The sequence below is a fragment of the Fusarium oxysporum genome, chromosome 2, assembly GCF_000149955.1.
Source record: "Fusarium oxysporum f. sp. lycopersici 4287 chromosome 2, whole genome shotgun sequence".
Lineage (NCBI taxonomy): Eukaryota > Fungi > Ascomycota > Sordariomycetes > Hypocreales > Nectriaceae > Fusarium > Fusarium oxysporum.
The window spans coordinates 5,101,847-5,125,095 of NC_030987.1; the positions used below are offsets into that span (position 1 = coordinate 5,101,847).

Genomic DNA, 23,249 nt, shown 5'->3' on the forward strand with positions numbered 1-23,249 from the left:
ACAGCGATATTCTCTACTTAGATTAAGCATTAAGTTAATCCAGCTACTGAAGAACTGGGTTAGGGGAGGATATGTTAATCTCAGAGGCCTGTACTCGAGTAACCAGGCCAATTAGAATCCGACGGTAGGGTCATAAGGCCGAGGGAAGCTTCACGTGAGCTACGATATATCAGATATCAATCAATCAATCAGATCAGATCAGATTCGAATGGTGAACTATCAGTTCAGATCAGATTTGGGTCCCAATCTGATTTGATTGATCTGACGGCAGCCCTGTCGGCAGTTCTCGCTGTCTGAGCATTCGGGACATTGAAGCCCAGTGCTATTGTCACAACTCATCGCGTCGTTACCTTGAGGGGCTAACTCAAGTACTGTGGACAGTTGTTAGCGGCAGTCGATAGGCATGAGTACAAGGGGCTAATGGTCACTTACCACGACTTAACTCATCCAAGACTCTAGCACTGATACATCGAGACACACCCATGTTGATGCCCCAACTGTGAGAGGTCGGCAAGAAATTGAGAGAATATCGGCGCTCGAAATTTGGCAAGTATCGATTATTTGGGCTGATAATTCAAGCTTAAGTTGGGTAGGTTATCAGCACTGGCTTCGCAATGGCTAGATTTCGATATCGAATTGTCATAGAATCTGACACTGGAGAAAGAAAAATGAAAGATCGAATGGCTCATTGGAGAAATCTGGGGCGAGGCACATTTATGGATAGAGCTGACTTGGGTTAGATTTTGGGCAGATTCTAAATGCACCTCCTCACTGGAAAATTCATTGGTCCTTTGTTCGGGAGGAGTTAATGACCTTTCTCTACAAACGAGCTGTAAGTGGCCTTTCGCGAGTTCCTAAGCAACTCCCCCTGATTAAACATTTCAAATTACCTACTGGGCTGAGCACAGACCTTATGATGACAAAGTTATATGCCAACGTATCCGTGCACAGGTCCGTGTCCCAACCGTACTTGTTTTTGGCATGCTGGAGTCTTCGCCCATGCACGCTTACAGGGGCCCTTCCCCTGATGAGCACTACGCCCCCCAGCCGCATTGCCCAAGAGCCACAATTTTGTTGGCAGCAATCCCTGCCACCAATGTCGTCTATGCATGCTTGGGCCAAGTCCTCGTTATTCGTGGTGTATTAGAGACGGGGAGCGAGCCCGTGACTACCTTTGATCAAGGAGTAGATTTGTCGTCGTTCAATGTATGGAGCTAACCCATCTGAATTCTTCGTCGTCCAGAGTCCCCTTATCCTTGCACCATTGTTGCTCATCAAGACTGCATGCTCTTGAGTGTCGCCGACTGCAAGCCTTGTAAGTAAGCGCTGCAGTGCCCTGTCTGCAAGTCCCGTATGTTGAAAACTGGGAATCCCCCTTATCTTCAGGTTTCAGACTGTTAGTCTGAAAGTCTTAGATGAAATCAACTAGAGATATAAACCCGAGAAGAACTCCCATCTCAACAAGGAACAACCAAGTTTTTACAAAAATATATATAATATATAAATTTTCACCGAGCACTACTGCGCAATATAAACAACACCGCACCCAGCTCGAGGGACAACGTTCTGGCCCTTACCAACGTCATCCCTACAAGCTCACCCGTGTGGACCCTTGCATAACGCTCACTTCCTTCACTAAGGCCATGCAATTCAGCCTGTAAATGACCACGCCATTGCCATGTGGGCCTTGGGGGCCGGGAGTCGCGTGCGCGCATAGTCTGAGCGCCCCGGTGTTTTGGGGTCGACCGACCGGAAATGGTACATCAATTGAGTGCTGAGATGACAACCCTCCACTAATTGGAGGTCAAACAACTTGTTTATTGGACGCATTTATTTAAATTGAATGGCCTTTCTAGGTCAGACGAGGATACGGTGTCGTCGGAGGCAGGTCCTTTAAGTTGTCGAAGGCTGCCTTGAAGTTCGAGGTTCTCGCGCTGGAGCTCATTGTTCTCTCGTTCCAGCGCTTGTATACCCTTGCGAGCCATTTCATTGAGTTTACTATGGTTGTTTTTTGATATTCGAGAGGCAATGCGAAGCTTTCTCCGACGATTCGATGTTGTCGAAGCCGTGGGTGCCATGGATGTAAACTTTGAACTAATACTCGTGTGGCTATTATGTGAAGCAGGGCTGGGGCTAGTTACCTCAGATAGCGACGGAGTACTGGTACCAGTGCTACTACCGCTACCTTCAGAAGTGTCAGATGTATTGTGAGTCTCTTTTTTTTTCTTCGCGTTCGAGAAGTCCTTTTTTTTCTTTTTTTTTTTTTTTGGCTGTGAAGCTGGTGTTGAGCTGTTTTCTTGGGGCGCCTGGTCTAGCTCAGCCCTAGGGTTATTCGTGAGCCACGATATTGTATGCTGGACGGTATGACGAGCTCGCTGCTGTAGGCCTCCTTCTCTACATTTGCCTGGCCGTTCTTGTAAGACAATGGTTCACTACTAACGTACACAAAGTTCTAGGCTCTCTGTAGTCATTCGACCTTCTACTTTGCGGCTGTGTATATAGAGTCTCCCCTCGGTGCTAGCAGCACAAGATGATATGCGCTGCCATTTGCCAACTTGCCCAGTGGAACAGTTAGCTAGGCCGTGAACCAGATATATGTGGCATGTCATTTATCACATGCTTCCAACCACTATCCTGCTGCCATTGAACATGGGCATCAGTCAAGGAGCGCGGGTTCTTTTACCTCTCGCAACCTTTTCGGTTAGCAGTCTCGATCAATTTTGAAGGCTTCATAGTCAAAAGTTCAGCCAATTTGGATAATAATTGATGGCATGTGGTGCAGGAATGTCTCTGACTGCATTGCAATTACGCGTCACGACGTTGGGGCACAAAGCGATCTGTCAGTATCCACGTTAATCCGAGAACACCTTTACCCCAGTAGAAAATTTGGGCATCATGAGGCCGATCAGACGAACAAAAAAAAAAAAAAAGAAGAAGAAAGAAAGAAACGATAACCACCCGGCATTTCCCAGCCAGGATGACTTGTACTTGGACTTCTCCAACGTATCATATCATCTGCAAGGAAACCTGCAAGATGTTTCATGTAAAAGCCACAAAGAAGGTTACTATTAAATTTCCAGCTAAATGTGAGCTATTACTGGTATGATGTCTGCAATTTTAAGATGCCTGTTCCGCTGTGAGCTTGCCCTAAGGGCCTGACTGCACTTCCTAACACAGTGCGAAAAGCGACCAGCGGCTAAATGCGTCAATAAAACCGCGCTATGAATGGTCCTTAATACGTTTAGGGTGAGTCGCGTGGCTTGTGTGGCTCGTTTGAACCCCGATCGATCGAATCAGGAGTAAGGCTGCTATCAAACCGAACATCAGGACAGCCGATTCGATATTTGTCGACTCGCCACAATTAGAGTTGAGGAGATATGGAAGCTTCATGGTGCCATCTAATTATCTGTGGGAATGTGAATATCGCAGTTGTACAATTTGGGGGAAAGTTGCGTTGGAAAATTTGTCATCTTGAAACCCTTTTGCGGCAGACGTCATCACCGCTTGGCATAGAGCATCGCCGAGTGCTGCTCTTTTAACCCTCCTATTGACTCCTTCGAGGATCGAGAATGCGCACCAGAACCCGCAGAAACGACGATATGCATGCCAAATCTAATCTGGCCAACGTCTCCTCCAGCAAGCCGCCATAGCTGTGTACAAAAATGAGACAGATGAAAGTCAGCTCATGCCGGCCTGATTCAGCGATAACCAATCAGATTACTCCCATGACAGGCTCCCGATAGATGGCACAGACCCAGTTAAAAATAAGAGGAACGTACTCCAATCTTTGCACATCGGGATTTTCCGTTGGCCCGGATGTTGTGGATGAGCGATTGGTCTTGGCGGCTCGACTAGGCCCATGCCCTCTGCACACAGAGAAAGAACGTCCTGATACGTAATTCAATTTTTAATTATTTTCCCTTTAGAGACGTGTTGATGCTGCTCAATAGGCATGCATTCATCCCCAGGCCGAAACCTAAGCCTTGGCTGACTAGCATTATGGGAGGACTTAAACAGGTTATCAATGACACGCTGCCGCCCCTTAGCTTAGCTTTTATATCACATCCACTTGACTGCCCTCGAAGCGGCAAAAAACAGCTGTTGATAGTGGCTGTTTCAAGCCGAAGGTCCACATTCTTAGACCAGGTTGGCGTTACCCTACCGGGTAAGTCGCCTAGTAAGATTTCTAGGGAAGTAAACCCCGTCCATGTGTATGCTCAGCGAGTCTTTGTCCGTGCTCGTAAAAGTGCATATTAAGGCGGTGGAACTAATAATTATGGCAAAATGTGAGCAACTCAGCAAAAGGCTGAAATTTCCCTTAGTACAGTAGTCTATCCCAGAACAACGTCGAACACGATTCTTCGCTTTGACCATAGCCATGGTTTCCTCTTGTCCTGTCTCGCCGTCTTATCTTAGGGGTGTTTGCATGTTTGAGCCCTATGGCTTATGCCAAGCAGCTAACTTAAATAACCCTCCATTAAGGACAGTACACCCTTTCAACTTCACGGGTGGAGGTCATAGACATGCTTCAACCTCCGCTACCCTATGGGCGGAGGTTCCAAAAACTCTTGCACGGTCCCCAACATTACAGGGCTAGGCCCAGGCTAGCCCCACTAATTATATTGATCTCATTTAACTATCGCCTTTGTGAGCTGGTGTGGATGGAATGCAGAGCATTCCAGCCCGTCAGAGCGAGCGCACAGATAGTCTGAATCAGGTTCTTGCATGTTTCGGTGATCCAGATACCTTGCTAGCGCCCCTCATCCCTCTCGCGCCGTCCCTCGTGGCAAATGGCGAGTCGGGTTATTGGCCTCTAGACCTGATGCGAGATCGAGGATCTTAGCTATAAAGATCAGGCACTTTTTCAAGGGAAGTTCTTCCCTACCTATCCGTTCAAATAGTATGGAGTACTGAGATATGGGTTATTATCTATGCCGTTTCACAAGCTCAAATTTGGCCTTTCCCTTCCTGCCACTCGTCGAGACCTGATCGGGCCAAGCCAATTAAACAAGCTTCACTGTCGGTCGCTCCGCGTACTGTATTCAATTTCCATTAATATATTGCAGGGCCGCTTCATTTGCAACGACCTATATGACCATCAGCTTCTTTACCCCTTGTCATCCCGAGTTTCCAGTGTACGGTTCTCCACCTACTCAGAATCACCATCAGTAGCACAGAACAATAGCCCAAAGAGTATTAAGGCGCTTCTGGATGTTTAGAGCTCCCTTCCGCTCTTCTCCTGCTGCTTTAACCATAAGCTGAACGTCTTGTATAGAGATACCCTGCGATCTCTCTTTACCTCGCGGATGATAGAGCCCTCAGGAGGCCGATAGACATGGGAGGCAACTCGACCTTCGGGACATCCTACTCTCCTGAGTCCCTTCTATGGGAGCAATGGTGGTGGCCAAACCAGCTAGTCCCGTTTGATTTATCAAAAGACAAGAGCAGTACGTCAAACAGTGTTTATACGCAGACTGGTCCTCTGATCTATGGCCCCCTACATGACGACAACACTGATTTGACACGCCGTTGGCAGTATACCAGCCATGAGATAAACTATATGAACACGGGGAGCAGTCGCAATCCTGTCGTAGAGGATATACCCCTGTTTCCGGTTTCTGAGCATGGAATTTCTAAGGAATCACCCGGCCAGGGCCATTGGCACTCACCCTCGCCACAAAGGACACCAGATCGAAAGACAAATTGCTACTCTGACGACCTGACGTCTTGCAAATCCACTGGAAGAACTCCCCTGGGTGATCGAGATATTAATCCACAGATAAAGAAGACGGGAAAATATTCACCTGTTCGCCGCACGAGCAATACTAGCAGCAACGGCGCTCATGCAGCCCAACAGGACAATGATCGCATGAAAAAAATCCGGGAACGAAACAGAATTGCTGCCAACAAGCTCCGTATCAAGCAGAGGGAAGAACAGCAGGGGCTTGAGTCTAGCAAGCAGGACCTGGAGCGTATCAACCGCGATCTTTCCACCTGCGTGGCCGACCTGACAGTCGAGGTGTATGAGCTTAAGATGCAACTTCTACAGCAGTCAGGATGCAATTGCACCCTCATACAGAACTACCTCGCCCATGAGTCCCAGCGATACATGCAAACGTTGGTAGAATAGCCGCAGTCAACGATCTTGTTTTTGCAGGCAGAGACCCCCATGCGATGCAAGCAAAAGTAATGCAGGATTAGGACGGGTCTACGGAGGATGCTGCGGAGATACCCCCAGTCGTTCGATGTATATGGAGACGAGGGATGTCAAAGAAATGTCAAACAAACAAGTGGCGCCAGGCTTCAAAACTACATAATACTAATTTCTTTTTCCTTCCTACTTACGTGCCGCTAGGGCAGTGACCCGGGGTGAAGTACCTAGCCTTATAGGTGGTCCAGCTTCCAGGGGCAGCTGACCGAGCTAAACGCTCGGGTGGATAGCCCATATGATGTATCAATATGTGGTAGGTGCCGGATACCGGTCACACAAAAATGACTCAGATTACCCTCCGCCTCCCCGCGGTATCTGAGAGACTTTCATAATATAGGCAAAAGGTAACGGCGAGGAAGTTGTTGATATGTACATAGACTGAGAGAGTAGCAGCGTCTGACGAAAAGATAAACACAATAGGATTAACTCTATGATAAGTTGGCTTCTCTTTGTCCATATCTTTCTCACTTTCGAAATAGGAGTTCGGATGAAAACCAAATCATAGTCTCGGGTGGAGGAGCTCATGCATGCAAGTTTAATCAACTCGTTCGCATGTAACATCGCTTTTCGCAGAGATATAGAATTTACGTCTGCGCGTTGACCCTTGATTTAGCGAACTGATGCGGAGCTAAGGTAAGCTAAGATCCGTGCTGCCCTGACCCCTGCAGCAGCCTTGTTGCCCCCTTGTGTTCAGTCTCTCAATGCAACATGCTGCTTTTGGGCAAGTAAGCCAACATCTGTCATGCTTAGCCCTTCCAAAACCCTGCAAGGCCCCACACTTTGTTTTAATATCAAACGAACTAATCTGAACCACAACATTAAGCGTCTAGCTTCCACCCACGGCCATAGCTGTGGAAGTGAGGACGACTTTTGGATCAGGACGAGGCTGCAGACCTGCAGATCTTCTCTCGCCAACATATGTAGCCACATTGACAAGGTGGAACCATCAAAACTCGCCCCGGTCGACGCTACCCAAATTAGCGGAACGCATAGTTATAGTTGGCCGTTGTCAGGACGGCGCTTAGTGGTGGAGACGTGATGAGTCCGTGCCCAAAGCCCCAACTGAAAACAGATTCCTATCCTGCTGGGAAAGAGAACGACTTGGTAATAACAGCCGTCATCAACCAACAAAGAATGAATAAATGAATGAATTCATTCCGTCCGGAAGGATACGTCTCATAGGGCCCACAACGTTGTATCTCGTTACATTGTTTTCCCCACATTTTACCCTGACATCCTTAACCTTACCAGTCCTTTCACCTTGCCACTCTCCCCAGCCTCGCTTGTCCCTGCGACAGTCCTGCGTGAAGGCCGACTTCTCCAAGTGTTCAGCATCCCATCTTCAGCAGCTGAAGCCTGGTCCGTCTACCAGAGTCTATGCTGTATTAGTTCTTATTATCTTGTTTGGTTTATTAGTATGTGTCGTACTGAGCGTGCTTAAAGGGTTGAAGTGAATGTGATGAGCAGCAGCAAATGTATTGATTGTTCTTTTTTGTTGTCTCTCGTACGGGGTATTCCATTCCGCAGAGTTACTTGGAGCATACAGCTAGATTACTAACGCAGGCGATTCCTGAGGCCGTGAAGATCATGCCTACCCAGCGACATGATGCTTCTTAACCACTAATGTGGCGTGAACTGGTGGCTTGGATAGCCCTCGCCAACTTGGTAGTGATGAAGTAAAAACATGGTTGATTGTGTTGTTGCTAGTTCTAAGTTACATGTGCCTGAGAGGAGCACAGCTCCTTAAATAGTACCCACATCCCAGCCACCAGTAGGTCGGACCACCTTAGTCACACTGTCTCAACAGGTAGTACAACCTCAACCCATTGATATACTTGTTACAAAGGCGGAAACATCCTCCTTTGAAGCTGAGGTCAGCGCTGACCTCAATTCAAGTATCAAGTCAAGTATTTCAAGTAAGTCAAGTAAGTGGATGACCCAGTTTATTTCAAGTAAGCAAGTTCATATTGGTAAGCAAGACAAGCCTTTCAAAGGTTAGGATATCCCGCTGACTTCCATCTTCTCAAAGGACTTGATCTCGGATTACTCAAAACTTATTAGTGATGTCGAGACACTAGTGACAGTCTGTTGACTGGAGATAGTGTTCTTTGTTATCTTGTTGGAAGCCTGAAGTTAGAGTTAGTGGCTTGCATCTTCTTCCATAGCTAGGTATTGACTAGAAGAGTCAGTTCTTCAAGAACCATCTCATAAATATATCATGGCTCTAACATGAGTTCAGCGTAATAGCACTCAATGCCTAATCTTTTTCATGTAGTACTTTTAACCTTTGGGTCACGATAGCAAGTTCATATAATCTCGACAGTTTTCTTTTAATACCTTACTTGTCCCAATAAACTAAAGGTATCCCCTCCGCACCAACGCCACGCTTAATAAAGCTGATATCCCTATATTACAACTTCAACCACCACTCACAACAATAAAACCCCCATCAAAATGCAGACCGCATAACTTCTTCCCCCAAAGCCTCCTCAACCATAGCTAGTCTAGCTTGCCAGCCGGGTTCCATAAAACGAGACATAAACATCAATCGTTTCGCCGCTGTATTAATCCCTATCTTCTCTTTCATGACCTCGGCCTTCTCAGCGTCAAGCTGCCCAATCCTCTTGGTAACCAACGCAATCTTGCTGTCGGTTTTGAAAAGTCCAGCAGTACTCTTGTCAAGTTGGCTTTTGACTACGGTATATACCTCTCCATGTTTGAGAACCGTTCTTCTTCGTTTATCTAGGAATGTGCGAAGTTTGTTGTCCCCAGGATATTTGTTGTAGAGATCTTCTAGGTCCCTGAGCATCTTGTTCTCGGTTGTCATTAATTTCTCTATATCCTTGAGCGCGTCTTGGGCTTTTTCCTGGTCCTTTGCTTGCTTGCCCTTTGTAAGTCTGAGGCTGCGCTTAACGGCGGTGAGTCGGCGGTGTTCGTCGTTGATGGATGATAAGAGTTCTTCGAAGCTCTTGATATGAGGTTCTAAGGCAGCCGAAGCGGCCTTCAAGCTTGCTCTGAATTCGTCCCCGGTGGGCTGAAAGGAAGTTAGTTTATGACGACCTCATCGGATTGACTGTATTTGCAAATGTTGCTTACAAGAAGAGCGTTCCAATCCAATGATCTAGTCGCCTGTGAACATGGGCGTCGAACGTCAGCAGTCTTTCGTCTTTTGGTTGAAGAGGCTGTGAGTGATTCTGAAATGCTCGCCGCTGTCTGGTTGACGAAGTTGTTGGCAGATGTAAATGTGTTTACTGGCGATGACGGAGCAGGGCGCTTGTTAGCCTCAGCAGGGGCGATGAGACGAGGTGTCGATGGTTCACTGCCTCTTAGGTGAAAGTATAGAGTTGCTTGAGGAGTCGCATTGGTAGACGCCGATGGTCGGTGATTCGGTTGCTGCTGAGAGGTCTGGGAGGTCTGAGAAGTAGTACTGGTACGACGAGGCAGTGCTGGCTGCGAGCTTGCTTGTGCGCGAGGAGCCGAGGAGCTTTGAGAACTCGTAGCAGCCATTGATGGCTGGCTACTTGATCGTTGGTCAGGCTGTCGCGCGCTCTGGCGTGTAGGTAGAGATTCTGCTGATTGTGCACGAAGTTGTATAGAGTTCTGAGCCGCGGTTGCTGATCCCTGGCTGCCTGGTTGTTGCGGAGGGCGCATAGTGCCCTGTGGAGTTGTCGCAGGAAGAGATACGGGAGTCTGAGGATTGCCCAGAATAGATGACGCTCTTTGCTTGAGCGGTTGCATACCAGATCGTTGAGCACCCTGGGCGTTCTGAGAAGCAGAGGGGAGAGGAGCCATCGTTTGGGAGCTTGGTGGTTCGCGCGGCTGCGTTGAGCTTTGAAAAGCCTGCGGAGTTATAGCAGCAGAAGACTCCGAAACTTGTTCATCTGGTCCCTCTGGACGGCGAATAGAGCTCTGGGGGGTATCATGAACTAAGCAAGATGGTGGTTGAAAGCTGCGCCGGGGGCGGGCGCTTGACTCGGCTGCGTTGGAGCCGGAGCTGGAGGCGATAGGACTGCCTCTGGATTGCCTATTGATTTTGGCGGGCGCAGATCTGGGATTGGCCGCCATGGTGTCCTCTATAGGCTCATCATCCGGAATATCACCGATGTCTCTGTTTCGCGACTAAAGGTTTCGTTCATGAGGGGCCCTCTCTTCCTCTTCGACAGTCAAGTCGGGATCTTCTTCAGTCTCTTCTTTATCTTTATCTTTATATTTGCCGAGATGTTCTCGAGGGCCTAACGCGATAATCTCATCAATCGGTTCAGAGTTTGCCTCGGTTCTATCACTGTCCGCAGTCTTATCCTCATCAACTTGATCATCCGCATGCCCATTCCATCGCCGTGTGTGTTTAGTATCAATTCCTATCCTGCGTAACCACTTTCGCACCTTTGCGATATCTGACTTACGAAGTCGCGGGCGATCTGAGCTCGGATGGCTAGTAGCGAAATCCTTCAATCTATGGCGCACCTCGTCGAGCTCCACGTTCTCAGCAGCAACTACCAGAGAGACCAACGCGGAAAGGCCCTCAATAAGTCGAATACCCCAAGTCTCAGGTACAAAACCTTTGCAGAACTCAGTTGGCCACATGCCACATGCTTGATGAATGCGCTGCGCTGCGTGTAACGCTCGCTGGGTTGGATAATCTGGTGATGATGAGGCGCCGTTTAGTGACGGCCTACCGCGTTTGCGCGCAGATGGAAGCTTAGGAGTCATGATTAAGTAATAAAAAATGAAAATTTGAAATAGCATCGGTTGCCAAGGTTGTAGTCATTTAAGCGACTATGCCCGGTTGGCGGGGTCCGGCAGACAGCCGAAGACCCGCGGATCAGTATTGATCCGTGATGCCCCATTTCGCAAATGTCAAAGACGATGACCAGCTGTTCCCCAAAGTTTCCGCTTTTCTCTCTTTAACCACTATTTACTGTGGAACAGGCACTGGGTGACACGTGCAAGCAGGGATACTTTAAGATTACAACCGAAATGGTAAAACCTCTAGGGGGCAGAATTCAACAGAACACAACATGAATATACCAATCTGCATCAATGGACCGAATACAGGTAATGTCTGACACCAACGCGTTCCGAAATCGAGAAACCCGGAAACTTGTGCCATGGGAAGGCTTTCCAATCGTCTGGCGAAGCATCCGAGTTATTAGGTGAAGCACTAGGTGCGCTGCTGTCGGGATTCTGGCAATTGACGGGTACGTTGGCGTCCATTTGAAGATCAGGAAAGGAATAGAATGCACGCATTGATCTTTCTACAAGGGTCATGGGGCGCGACGACAGCTGAGACCGTTCATAAACCCCTAAAGCTAGATGCAGTTGGCACGTGCGTCAAGAATACGGGTCAAAAGTATTAGTAGGGGGTAGCCTTGAACTTCTGATTGAGCCTTGGTTACACGTCAAGATGCGGCGACACCATAACGCAGCGCGTAAAGTTTTATCTCAGGTTCATCAACAGCACCGCAAATATGAACTATAGCCAAAAACTTAAATCCCTCTGGGCTTGATTCATCACGTCATGACGCTTAATCTTATGACAGAGCCTGGTTCTTCTTATCCTATATATCCCTACTCTTCTATTATTAATTGTCGTGTACCCCAAATCGTCGCTTATCCCCCCTGTTCGCCCTCACATGTGTCTCTATCTCCGGCCTATTTCCATGCGTCTATTTCATAGCGATTAACCTTCCCTTTTCCTGAACGCGTTTACTAGGTTGCTTTTATTATCGAGACCCTTTATTATAGCTTGATTTTAGATTTGTATCCAATACTACTTTCACATCGATTTCATCCAACGGCAGATCGAAATCAACCGCCTTTCGCTATGGAACTCCAGGATCTCTTTCACTACGGCCATTCTTGGCGTATCATTGTTTGCAAATGGTGTGGCGTTGTACCGCAAACTAACATCGCCCGGCACGTCCGACAACAGCAAAATCCAATGCATACATATTAGGCCGCTGCTACATTCGAAGTCCTCAGCCCACGTCTTTAAGTCCTTCATAGCTTTTAGACGTTCCTCCTGCCAATTCCCCGTCGTTCTCCAGGCGAACCGAGAGCCATAAGGGTGAACCCTAGATATTGACCGACGGCCATGCATATATGGAGGTTGTTTGGATGTGCCGACACCTCCGGACCAGGCTCTGCTACGTGATAGTACAGTCTCAGGCTCGTCCCAGTCAACTTTGAGAAACATAATGGCCTCGTCAGTAGTAAGAAGACCATATTCAAGGCTACTGTCGATCATGTAATGATATGTCTGCGTGATGGCAGATGCCGTCAGCTTCTCCGCGTGGTACTGGAAACGCGCGTCAGGGTCTACAGAAGTTGGAATCGTCCTTCGGTTCACAACTTCCTTGTGGATGTCCATGGCGCGGAGACCGAGACGAAGATGCGGAGCGGTCAACTTGTGGGGCGGCTTATACTCGGAAACGTAAACCATGGTGCGCCGGGAGGACAAGGTGTTGTCGGATCGATAGACGCAGATTTGATCCGGTCGCAGCTGCTTGAAATCTCTTCGATGGTCCGGCGTCCGTGGTGGTATCAATGGTGTCTCCCTATCCACGACTTCCTCAAAGACGTCGCTGAGGGCATGGGGATGGTTCTCAAAGATGACACCATCTCCGATCCGAAAGGTCCTGATGACCTCTTCCACCTGTTTGAGCTGCTGTATGATGGCTCTGACCGGATCCTCCACGATATTATGCAGGAAGTATTCGAGCGTCTTCTCGTCTGCTATCGGTCGTTGAGATATCCTGTTTCTCAAGCCAGCCAAGAAATTTCGGTTTTTGAAAACGCGGCTTTCGGTAGGGAATGTATCGTAGAGTGTGCCGAACCTAAACTTATGTTGATTAAGGAAGTCGAGCTATGGCCTCAGATTTTTGGGCCACCACTTGTCACGCGGATTTGTAATGGAGCCCCTCGAAATCAGTTTTGTATCTGTTTCGATGGCGAAGCGAGAGAAAACGGAGGCATAGCAAACTGTAATGTATTTGTCAAGTGCCGTGAGTCGTGCTTGTTCTTCTGACGCTCTGGCGCGTTGTCGCTTTTTCCTGCCGTTCTCTCTCCGCTTCCTCGGCGCGTTGCCGCTCCTCCTTCGCGCGCTGCTAAGTTTCTCGTAGGAGTCTTGTCAACTCTTCTACACTCAATGATCTATCTATGATATGTGGGATTGATGTCGTGGTGAGGATCGATTTCGAAGGGTGGATATTTACATCGCAAACGTGTTTTGTGTTTTGAAGCTGGGCCTAATTAAAGTGGGACCTATTACGTTGCGAGGGGTTACCTGGCGGGAAATCATTTGAGGCGAGATCTTTGTCAGCGTGCGGGGCCCCACATTGGGAGATCTCGGTCAGAGTTGTCTATGTTGGCCTCCTAAGGTTTGGCCCTGCCTGGCTTAATAAATTTCATTCATTCATTAGGGTCCCAGAAAGCCACTGATCAGCGAAATCGACAGTCTAACTCCTATCGAAGTAATTTTACAGTTAGCTTTCTGGCTTGATAACACTTTTGTTTACCTTAAATTCTTTTTTCTTCTTTTCGCTTTTGTTAAGGCTCGAATTCTGAGGTGACAGATGAAAGGCCCTCGCGGACTACCATGAGTTGCGACAATCGCATTGCCTTTGTGCCCTTGCTTCTGGCACAGGAGGGACTAGGCATGGGGCCGATTTCACTTCTTGAGAAGGTACTGCCGCCCTAAACATTGTACTCTACCTGTGTATGTGGCTAACGTGCCATGTAGCCCGCAGTTATTGAAGAACGTAACGGCGAAATAGAATATCGTGTTGTCAACAATGATGGTGACCGGGAGAGTCTTATCGTCCTGAGTGGGCTGAAATGCGTCTTCCAGAAGCAGCTACCGGAAATGCCTAAGAGCTATATCGCGCGCCTCGTCTACGATAGAGCTCACATGTCTATTGCCATTATGAGGAAGCCGTTAGCAGTAGTAGGTGGTATTACGTACCGGTCGTTTAAGCACCGCAAGTTCGCCGAAATTGTCTTCTGCGCTGTCTTATCAGACGAACAGGCCAAGGGCTACGGGGCGCACCTCATGTTGCATCTGAAGGACTACATTAAGGCATTATCAAATATGATGCATCTCCTGACCTATGCCGACAACTCGGCCATTCCCTATTTTAAGAAATAAGGTTTTACAAAGGAGATCACGTTAGATAACTTAATTTGGAAGGGGTGTATAAAAGACTATAAGGGCGGAACTCTTATGCAGTGCTCTATGCTCCTAAGGATTCGCTACCTAGAGGTAGGCCGCATGCTCCTTAAGCAGAAGAAATGCATCTATGCCAAAATACAGGCCTTTAGTAAGAGCCACATGATTCATTAACCTCCGAAACAGTGGGAGAACGGCCTTACTCCGATTAATCCCCTATCCATCGATGCAATCCGGGCGTCAGGTTGGTCACCTGGTATGGACGAGCTGGCTAGGCAATCCCACCACGGCCCGAATTACAAGCAGCTGTTATATCTCTTAAATGACCTCCAGGACTATTAATTATCGTGGCCATTCCGGCAGCCTGTCAGCGAGGACGATGTCGCTGACTATTACGAAGTCATTAAGGAACCAATGGACCTAAGTACTATGGAGGCCAGGCTGGAAGCGGAGCAATACATGACACCTAAGGATTTCATTAAAGACGCCCGGCTTATCTTTGACAACTGTCGACAATTCAATGATGAGAATTCGCTCTATGTGAAGTGTGCCAACAAGTTAGAGAAGTACATGTGGCGGCAGATACGCAAGATCTCCGAGTGGTCGCATTTGGAGTAGTATGATAGCATGACTTGGTTACTTGAAGCACCATGGATAACTTTCCTGCCTGCGAGTCTGTCGGCGTAGACTGCACAGCATGCAATCCACGCCTTCATGTTTTTCTAATGCAGTGGCTTCAAGTACGGCCATACCAGAGCCCTGGGGGAACATTGTTGACTAGAAAAAGCCTCTTCGCCAATTGGCCAAAGGTTGGCCAGATGATAGGAGTGGTTGCCAGAGATGGAGGCCGTACGAACGACAATCAAATTCGCGATCGCCAGTGGCGATTCGCCACGGGCCCCCTCGACGAGATATGACCCAGATCTCGCTAGCCTATTAAGTTGACTAATACTAAATATAAAACCTTCGTAGAAGTAAAGATGGGCACTGCGTTAGCCGCCAAAAATAAGAAACTGAACACTTGGAGGAATTGGGCTTCAAGTTGACTTGCTACTAGCCTTCACAAGGACCAAGGAGAAGAGCGATGACTAGAGCAAAGAACAAGGCGAGATCCACAAGGGCTTGGCGAGATCAAACCAATAACTAGAGAGGTGTATGTATTTTTAGCTTCAGAATCCTTTGGGCATGGTTACCGGGCGTAATAGATTTGTCTGGCTGTACAGTAGGGGACAACTAGGGAATAGAAGCCTAGAATGAGTTCTATCTCTTTGAGTGTCATAAGCCTACATTTCCGTACCGAGCCCCACATGACCCCCGCTTTGGCTGAGGTACATGGAGTGACTTGGAGGGCCAGAGGAATCAACCCCGCCCATTTCATCATACATTTCTTCTTCTTCATTCCCTACGGCCTCATGGCTTCTCAACAAGCCTCCGACCTAGCGGTCAATGCGTATGACGATAGCTGTATTGTTGTTGCTACCAGCCGCCGTGAGCAGCCGGCTGATAATACCTGCCGACCAATCAAAGCTCCGGATCCCTCCCGCGGCTACCGTTTTCGGCCATTAAAGCTTCCAATTCGGGCCCCTAAGATCACAGCCTTGCCCCAGGAGCCGCTGTTGCTATTCCAGCAATTTGTACCTATTTCGCTAGTAGAAAGCTGGGCCTGTTACACGAATAGCTGGGCTAGCCACGTGCTTAAAGAGGCTCGCTGTGGCCGTCGTACATTGAAGCCACAGTCACGGTTATTCCAATGGAAATCAACCTCTGCTGCAGAAATCTATATATGGATTGCAATCTTTATTTATATGAGACTACACACAGATAAGCAGATCAAGGACTATTGGAAGGCTTCGCCCCTGGGGAAGCAACGCCCTCTTCATCCAATTACAAAATGGATGACTTACACACGATTCCAGCTATTGTCACAGAACCTTCGCCTTTTTGACCATATAACTATCGATAAGGAAGCTTCTATTGAGGATTATAGCCAAACCTTTATCCAGGTTAGGGCCTGGTCTGACCATATACAGCAGGCGTATTTAGACTTCTACACACCAGGCACATCTATTGCTATAGATGAGTGTATGGTCCGCTTCCTAGGGAGAGACTTAGAGACAACAGTCGTGCCTAACAAACCCATCCTCGAGACTTCAAAGCTTGGGCTGTGGCCCAAGAAGGGTATTTCCTGAGGTGTCTTTGGCACCGGCCACATCGAAAATACGGTCCCGTAGGGGTCAGGCCTGCTTACCGGCGAAAATCACCACAGGTACGGAAACAGCGGCAAAGACGGCCAGTTAGGAAGTCAGAGAGAGCAGAGCACCTAAACCCTACCCAAGCTGTGGTTGTTGCCCTAGTAAGATTGCTGCCAAAAGCCAGGTATCACGTATTCCTAGATAACCTATTCTCCTCCCCTAACCTCTTCCGCCGGCTCCGTCAACTAGGGCACGGAGCCACAGGCACAGCCCGTCAGAACTGTGGCTTCCATGAGCCCCTAGTCAAGCTGAAGAAGGTTGACAACACAGCAGCCGCTGACCTTGAGTTCAACTACCTTACGGCAGTCCCTACGAAGGATAACCTGGTCAGTTAGAAAGACAGGATCTCTATGATTTCCCTTACTAATTTGTCTTTGGTTAGGTTAATCAGACCATTTGGAAAGACAACGCTCTTGTGTTATTTTTATCTACGGTTTTCACAGGCGTTGAACGTGTTGACCGCAAGAGGAAGAGACCGACAACAGACCAACCGTCAGCACGGCCAATCAAGCGTTTTTTTGGTGCCGAGCCTGTGAAGGTTATTTCTATCCCGTCAATTGCTGCTATCTACAACAGTGATCGGAATGGCCTGGTATGGTCTGGTATGGGGGGTCAAACCAAGGCAATTGATAGGGGTGCCGCAAGCTTACGGGTGCCGCACTTTTTGCGCTTCTCATTGGTCCAAATCCCACCTGTTAGTGCACCTCTACGCGCCAGAATTCTGCCGCATTCTTGCACAGCAAGAAGCAGCAACCCTTACATTCGACTACTGGCTCGGTAGATCAGTGTATTATAGTCAAACCGTAGCTGGTAATATATGTTACCAAGGATGAACAGGGACATATTCACGTTGTAACTGAAGACCGTACCTGTAAGTTTGCAGAGCGCGTGTTGGTTGGGCCAATTGGGCGCTGGGAAGTTGGGTGATGGCGCTCCCGGGTGCCCATCAATTCGCCGCCGAACAAGAGGCCGTCTACTCAGCCAAAAGGCAGAAGGAGCAGTCTATTGTAATCAAACTGTAACGCAGCAGAAGAATTATGAGTTGAACCGCTCGTCCGCAGCGAATCCCAGTAAAGTCGTGACTCCCAAAAAGGAAACTGGATGTATTTCAAGGGAAGCTATTGGCTCCCGCTCAACTGTTAAGGCGTGGGGGAGCGGACTGGCTCACCGCCTTCTGCGGGGTGGCCTGACGGGGCCGACAAGTCTTTGGACCAATGGGAATTGCTAAAAGTACGGCACCCGTAAGCTTGCGGCACCCGTATCAAAATGGTGCGGCACCCCTATCGATTGGCCAGCGCGCGTTTGACATGACCGACGCGGCCTGCGCTCTGTATGATAGCAACACAGCCAACGAAAATGGACCAAAGCCACCGGCTTGCCTTCCCGGACGATGCCCTCCCGCCTGAAGGCATATACAAATCCCGTGAGTCTCTATTGGCAGCCATTAATTCTTGGGCGGAACCTCGAGGTTATGCGTTCACGACGGGGAAATCATTAAAGACGTCAAGTGGCCGAATCAAAGTCATATTTGCCTGTGATCGAAATAAACTCCCATCAAGCACATTTATTATATGCCAACGCCGCACTTGTAGCCGAAGAACCGGCTGTAAGTTTTCAGTGCTGGCCAAGCAATCATTAGATGGAAATACGTGGGTCCTAAGCCATCGACCAGACAAGGAGTATGCCTACCACAATCATCCACCGAGTCCAGACGCATCTGCATACCCGGCGCATCGCCAACTTAACGAGAGAGATGCAGCAATTATTTCAAGCCTGACAACTGCTGGCGCTGCTCCTCGAGATATCAGGACATACCTCCATAACAGTTCAGATACCCTTGCAACGCAGCAAGACATCTATAATCGGATCGCGGCAACGAGAAGAGATCTGCGTGAGGGCCAGAGCAGTATCCAAGCGTTAGTCGACCAACTACAGGGAGAGGGCTTCTGGTGCCGGGTTCGATTAGACTCGGATAATCGGCTAACAGCCATATTCTTTGCCTACCCTAACTCTATTGCATATCTGCAAAGCAACCCAGACGTACTGCTATTGGATTATACCTATAAAACGAATAAGCACGCCATGCCGCTGCTTGACATGGTCGGAGTTGACTCTTGCAGCGTTCCTTCTGCATCGCATTTGCATTTCTGTCCGGTGAATCAGAAGAAGACTATTCATGGGCACTTCATCATCTCAAATCACTCTACCATCATGAGCTCCCTTCTGTAGTCTTAACTGACTGATGTCTCGCTGCAATAAATGCAACTGCAACCTGGTTCCCTTCCTCTAAGGCCCTTCTTTGCCTCTGGCATGTTAATAAGGCAATCCTGCAGTATTGTTAACCGGACTTTGTGCTGAAAAGTGGCGACATAAGCGGCCGGGTAGAGGACGAAAAATGGGACGAATTCTATGGTTTTTGGCACACTATTGTGGATTCGCCAACAGAAGAGATATTCAGAGAGCGCCTAGCCAAGTTCGAGCTTAAGTACGCCAAAAGATACTCCTGGGCCGTTGGGTACATTAAATTGTACTGGCTTGAGCCGCATAAAGAGAGAATCATTAAAGCATAGGTGGATAAATACCTGCATTTTGGTAATGTGGCCACCTCGAGGTAGCTGTCCAGGGTCAGATATAGAGGTCGGAAAGCTAATAATTGCCATCTAGGGCCGAAGGAATTTACTCCCTAATTAAATCATATATCAAGACCTCCATATTCGACCTCTTCGATTCTTGGCAGGCTATGCGCCATGCGGTCACCAACCAACTGAAGGAACTGAATCACATATAAGCCTCTCAACAGATATGGATACCTTTGGATATCTCTGGAGGAATGTTCGAGGCTGTCTAGGGTTAGGTTTCCCACCAGGCCCTGCGCAAAGTGCAAGAACAACGGAAGTTAGCTTTGGCATCTCCCTAAGCTCCCTGCAGTCAGTCTTTCACCTCCTTACATGGGCTACCGTGTTCTTACACCTTGAAGAGACTCGAGGAGGAACAGCGCAGCCTTTTGCTTGATTATTTTCATCCTCACTGGAACTAAAAGCGAGTCGCGGATCAGCCCCGGCCCATACTAGAGCCACGTCGAGCCCCGCAGCAGGGCATCATCAGGGCGAGAGGTCAACCTGCGACAAGCACCAAACGAGAACCCTCTGGATTTGAGATCTCAGCCTGGCAAGAAAGCGCCCAGCACATATAGCAGATGTCATGCTGTTGGTCACGCGAGGTCCTCACGAGCGTATCCTCTGAGGTTCCAGGATTTGCTTATTCAGGAAGCGCCGGCCTCGAAGTTAATCCCGCAGCCGGACATAACCCCGGTCGCAGTCCCAAGTCTGGCTAACCCAATTAAGGCGATTTCAGTAAGCCAAGGGCCCTCATTAGTTAAAGGCATGCCAGTGCTAGAATGTATTGCAGAAGCTACTGCACGCTCTCCCGCTACTGCACACACCCCACTTGCCCGGTCTTCACATACTGTATAAGTTTCGCTTACAGCTCCTCAACATTCTGTCGTCCCAAACTATCCCGTTAGAACTATGCCAGGCCCTTCTGGCGAAGAATATCCGAATTACAAACCATCCGATTCGCGAAACCTTCCTTCGCAACCACTACTAAGGTATGACTCGCCAGAAGCCATATATGGAAGATATGTCGCTGCAAGAAGCGCGTGGTATGCGGCGCAGCCGGCTAGCAGCATTAAAACAAATTAGCAATATTACAGGGCGATAGGGCTTCTACTTAGGTATAATAAGCAGAGCTATAAGTAGTATCTAGACTATAAACAGATATCTAAGCGCTGTATTACGTCAATAGGATCAAGAGAATAGACGAAAGAAGAGATAATGGCGTATTTGGATTAGAGTAAGGCAGAGGATAAATGCATTAAAGCCTAAGTTGTTAAGGAGATAGGAAAGAATCCTCTAGCAAACAAAAGAAGAGGCATAACAGAAATATGGCGAAAAGCAGAAATGGATAGTATAGAGCAAGAAACCTTATATGCAGCGGAGGATAAGGCAGAACTTTGTATTATTGTTAAACGGTAATGTCGCACTGAGCGTGCTTAAAGGGTTAGAGTGAATATGATAAGTAGCAGCAAATGGGTTGATTGATGTCTTAAGATATCTCTTGTGCGGGGTATTCCATCCTGCATAGTTACTTAAAGCATATAGCTAGATTACTAATGCCTACCCTGCGACAGGTAACTAGTTGGCTTGTGCTTTGAAAATATTAGAAAACAGCATTACAACCTTAGACCCGTCGCTGGCCAATCGGGGCGACGATTGCTGACATAATTTGGGCACCTAGGTGCCCATGTATTGGCCGCCAGAGCCAACAGTATTCTGTAATTAGCGTATAAACAGACCCTAGCTCAGCACGTCCTGTGGCCCCAGTAGGGGACTTTCGGGGCCGATGGTCCCCCGGACGAAAAATATACATAACATAACATATCTTGTCGGGACGCCAGTTGTTGGAACGCTTCGTTCCTTGAGATCAACCACCGAGTATATAGATTACGTTCATTAGCACTTTCCTAGACTTTAGCTCACCAGCTATCAATAAAACTTCTTTACATTGAACAAAGCCTAACACGCATTTGCTTCTACCATTAAGAGACGTGACACCGCATCGCTCAGCATCATGCCCTACGCAACCTGCAAACTTAAACCTAGTACGGATTAGTTTACCTGTTTGGAACCCAAACCGTCACACGAACCGCCCTCGTTCGGCTTGCATGTGGACAGACAACCTTATTGGTCAGTCGAACGGAGTCGAACTTGCCTCGTTCGACTGGCATGCGGCGAGCAATTTTATTGGTCGGCACGGAATGTGTGATGTTCCGTCTTCATGCCGTTTTCATCTTGGGTGGTAACATAATTTTAATCTCTCTAATATTGCTCTAACACTGCTCTCTCTAAAATTGCTAATATTGCTATATTATTATTACAGTATTGAGCACTTGCACCTTGCGCTCCAAACTAACATGTTCTTTATAAAGTCTAGGGTAGGGACCTTTGGGTACATGGCGCTACCTCGTAAGCAGATGATTTTACAGAATTCGACCCTCTTCTGGGCCCATAAGCCATTTATGGTTCAGGAGACAAATCGACAGTGCAAGTCTAGCGTACCACTACCTTGTATAAGCAGGATAAATACATAAGAGCGCCGGTATTAAGCCGCTACAAAACTTGTACACAGTGTTTTTAATACATATGCTCGCTGAGTGGGGCCATCTTTGATTTAAAAGGGTTTATTGTAGGAGAGGAAGGTGTAAGTGCTCAATACTGTATTAGGTTACGGATTACTACGTTAGGAACCTTAACTGTCACAAGACTGCACACGCCACTTCGTCACATGATAGGAGCCGCTAGTCCATTTCAGAATTCTTTGGGACATCACCCCCTCAACAGTTTTTAGCGGGCCCATAGAATTTGCACGTGCACTCTCAGCTGAAACCCCTCTGTTAAATATATAGCGGCATATTAGATTAAACGAACAATTCTCTCCGCACTCTTTATTACCACCTCATTCTAGGTTTAAAAACTATCCAGATCCTTTCCGCTCTTTGCCAAAACCCAAGCATCTTCAGGTGCGCGTTGGAAACTGAATCCGTGGGATCATACGGGTAGCATGGCGTCTTTTCCAGACTCTGCATACCCCGATCGTACCTCGACACTACCAGAGCGAGCCCCAGCCGGCATTGGCTACAGCAACGAGAAGGAGGTTGTGCCAGGCCAGGCGCCAGAGGTGGTTCCTGGGCAGGACCTGGAGATCGCCCCGCCAGAGACATCCTTGCCGCAAGGATTGCCACACGGATCGTCGAAGAAGCGTAACAGGCTCATTGTCTTTGGCCTCGTCAGCCTGTTTGTGGTAGTTGCCATTGTTGTAGGTGCTATCGTGGGCACCAAGTGAAAGACAAACTTTCCAACCACACCTCCCTCAACATTATCACCAACTTCGCCGTCGACATCGTCGCAAACGAGCAGCCCTATGGGGCAGCAAAGTGGTCCGAGGTTGAAAACGTTCATGTCTCTATTTAAGGTTCCGTTTTTGACCGCCAAATTCCTAAAGGAGGTTTTTGGCAGTAATTTACGTCAACAACTCTCCCATTTAGGCTTAGTGTATATCCGTATTAGGCTTAGTGTATACATGGAATAGGTCTCAAAAGACGAGTTGTGCAAAGGAGGGTGTGATCAGAAGAGAATGCATTGCGCTGCTTGATTCTTTCTCAGAGAGCGACGAAGGTCGGTCTCTTATACCTATGTTCAATCTTCTGATATCATAGGCATCAGGCTGCTGCCTGATACTAGTCGTGGCCGATCACTTTCACCGTGAACTTGTTCAATCTAGAAGGCAAATGCGTCTTAGGTCTTCAAGGCCGCCACCAATTTTTTGGCTAAACTTAATTCTATTATATAGTTCTCTGATCTAAAGAGCATAAAAAATGAAGTTTTATCCTTTTTGAATTAGTATTGCTGCCGCGGCATATCATGGTATTTTGCGATAGAGTGACTCTCGATCAAGCGTTACATTTCCTATTATGGAGTAGCGTACTTCATCAGTCAAGCGCTACATTTCCTAACATGGCTAGCGCTCCAAGCTAAGCAAAGTTCAGCCGTCTTACCCAATG

The 23,249-nt window shown here is 48.0% G+C and overlaps 7 protein-coding genes across 7 annotated transcripts; 3 read left to right on the forward strand and 4 right to left on the reverse strand.

Annotated features, from left to right (window-relative positions):
* Positions 1-224: 224 nt before the first annotated feature.
* Positions 225-484, reverse strand: FOXG_22252 (uncharacterized protein; the record flags this gene model as incomplete). Its single annotated transcript, XM_018402651.1, has 2 exons — positions 225-322; positions 433-484. 2 exons carry the CDS (start codon positions 482-484, stop codon positions 225-227), a joined length of 150 nt encoding a protein of 49 aa, XP_018256520.1.
* A 4,412-nt stretch (positions 485-4,896) lies between these two features.
* On the forward strand, positions 4,897-6,130 carry FOXG_15892 (uncharacterized protein; the record flags this gene model as incomplete). Its single annotated transcript, XM_018395998.1, has 2 exons — positions 4,897-5,019; positions 5,067-6,130. The coding sequence occupies exon 2, from the start codon at positions 5,336-5,338 to the stop codon at positions 6,128-6,130; it is 795 nt and encodes a 264-aa protein (XP_018256521.1). The 5' UTR covers positions 4,897-5,019; positions 5,067-5,335.
* A 2,530-nt stretch (positions 6,131-8,660) lies between these two features.
* FOXG_15893 (uncharacterized protein) lies at positions 8,661-10,276 on the reverse strand (the record flags this gene model as incomplete). The annotated part of the gene is made up of 2 exons (XM_018395999.1): positions 8,661-9,245; positions 9,308-10,276. 2 exons carry the CDS (start codon positions 10,274-10,276, stop codon positions 8,661-8,663), a joined length of 1,554 nt encoding a protein of 517 aa, XP_018256522.1.
* Positions 10,277-10,330: 54 nt separating this feature from the next.
* Positions 10,331-10,921, reverse strand: FOXG_22253 (uncharacterized protein; the record flags this gene model as incomplete). The annotated part of the gene is made up of 1 exon (XM_018402652.1): positions 10,331-10,921. One exon carries the CDS (start codon positions 10,919-10,921, stop codon positions 10,331-10,333), a length of 591 nt encoding a protein of 196 aa, XP_018256523.1.
* Positions 10,922-13,808: 2,887 nt separating this feature from the next.
* On the forward strand, positions 13,809-14,357 carry FOXG_15895 (histone acetyltransferase; the record flags this gene model as incomplete). Its single annotated transcript, XM_018396000.1, has 2 exons — positions 13,809-13,895; positions 13,953-14,357. 2 exons carry the CDS (start codon positions 13,809-13,811, stop codon positions 14,355-14,357), a joined length of 492 nt encoding a protein of 163 aa, XP_018256524.1.
* A 450-nt stretch (positions 14,358-14,807) lies between these two features.
* Positions 14,808-14,996, forward strand: FOXG_15896 (histone acetyltransferase; the record flags this gene model as incomplete). The annotated part of the gene is made up of 1 exon (XM_018396001.1): positions 14,808-14,996. One exon carries the CDS (start codon positions 14,808-14,810, stop codon positions 14,994-14,996), a length of 189 nt encoding a protein of 62 aa, XP_018256525.1.
* Positions 14,997-21,959: 6,963 nt separating this feature from the next.
* FOXG_15897 (uncharacterized protein) lies at positions 21,960-23,001 on the reverse strand. The gene has a single exon (XM_018396002.1). The coding sequence runs from the start codon at positions 22,645-22,647 to the stop codon at positions 22,324-22,326; it is 324 nt and encodes a 107-aa protein (XP_018256526.1). The 5' UTR covers positions 22,648-23,001; the 3' UTR covers positions 21,960-22,323.
* Positions 23,002-23,249: the final 248 nt, after the last annotated feature.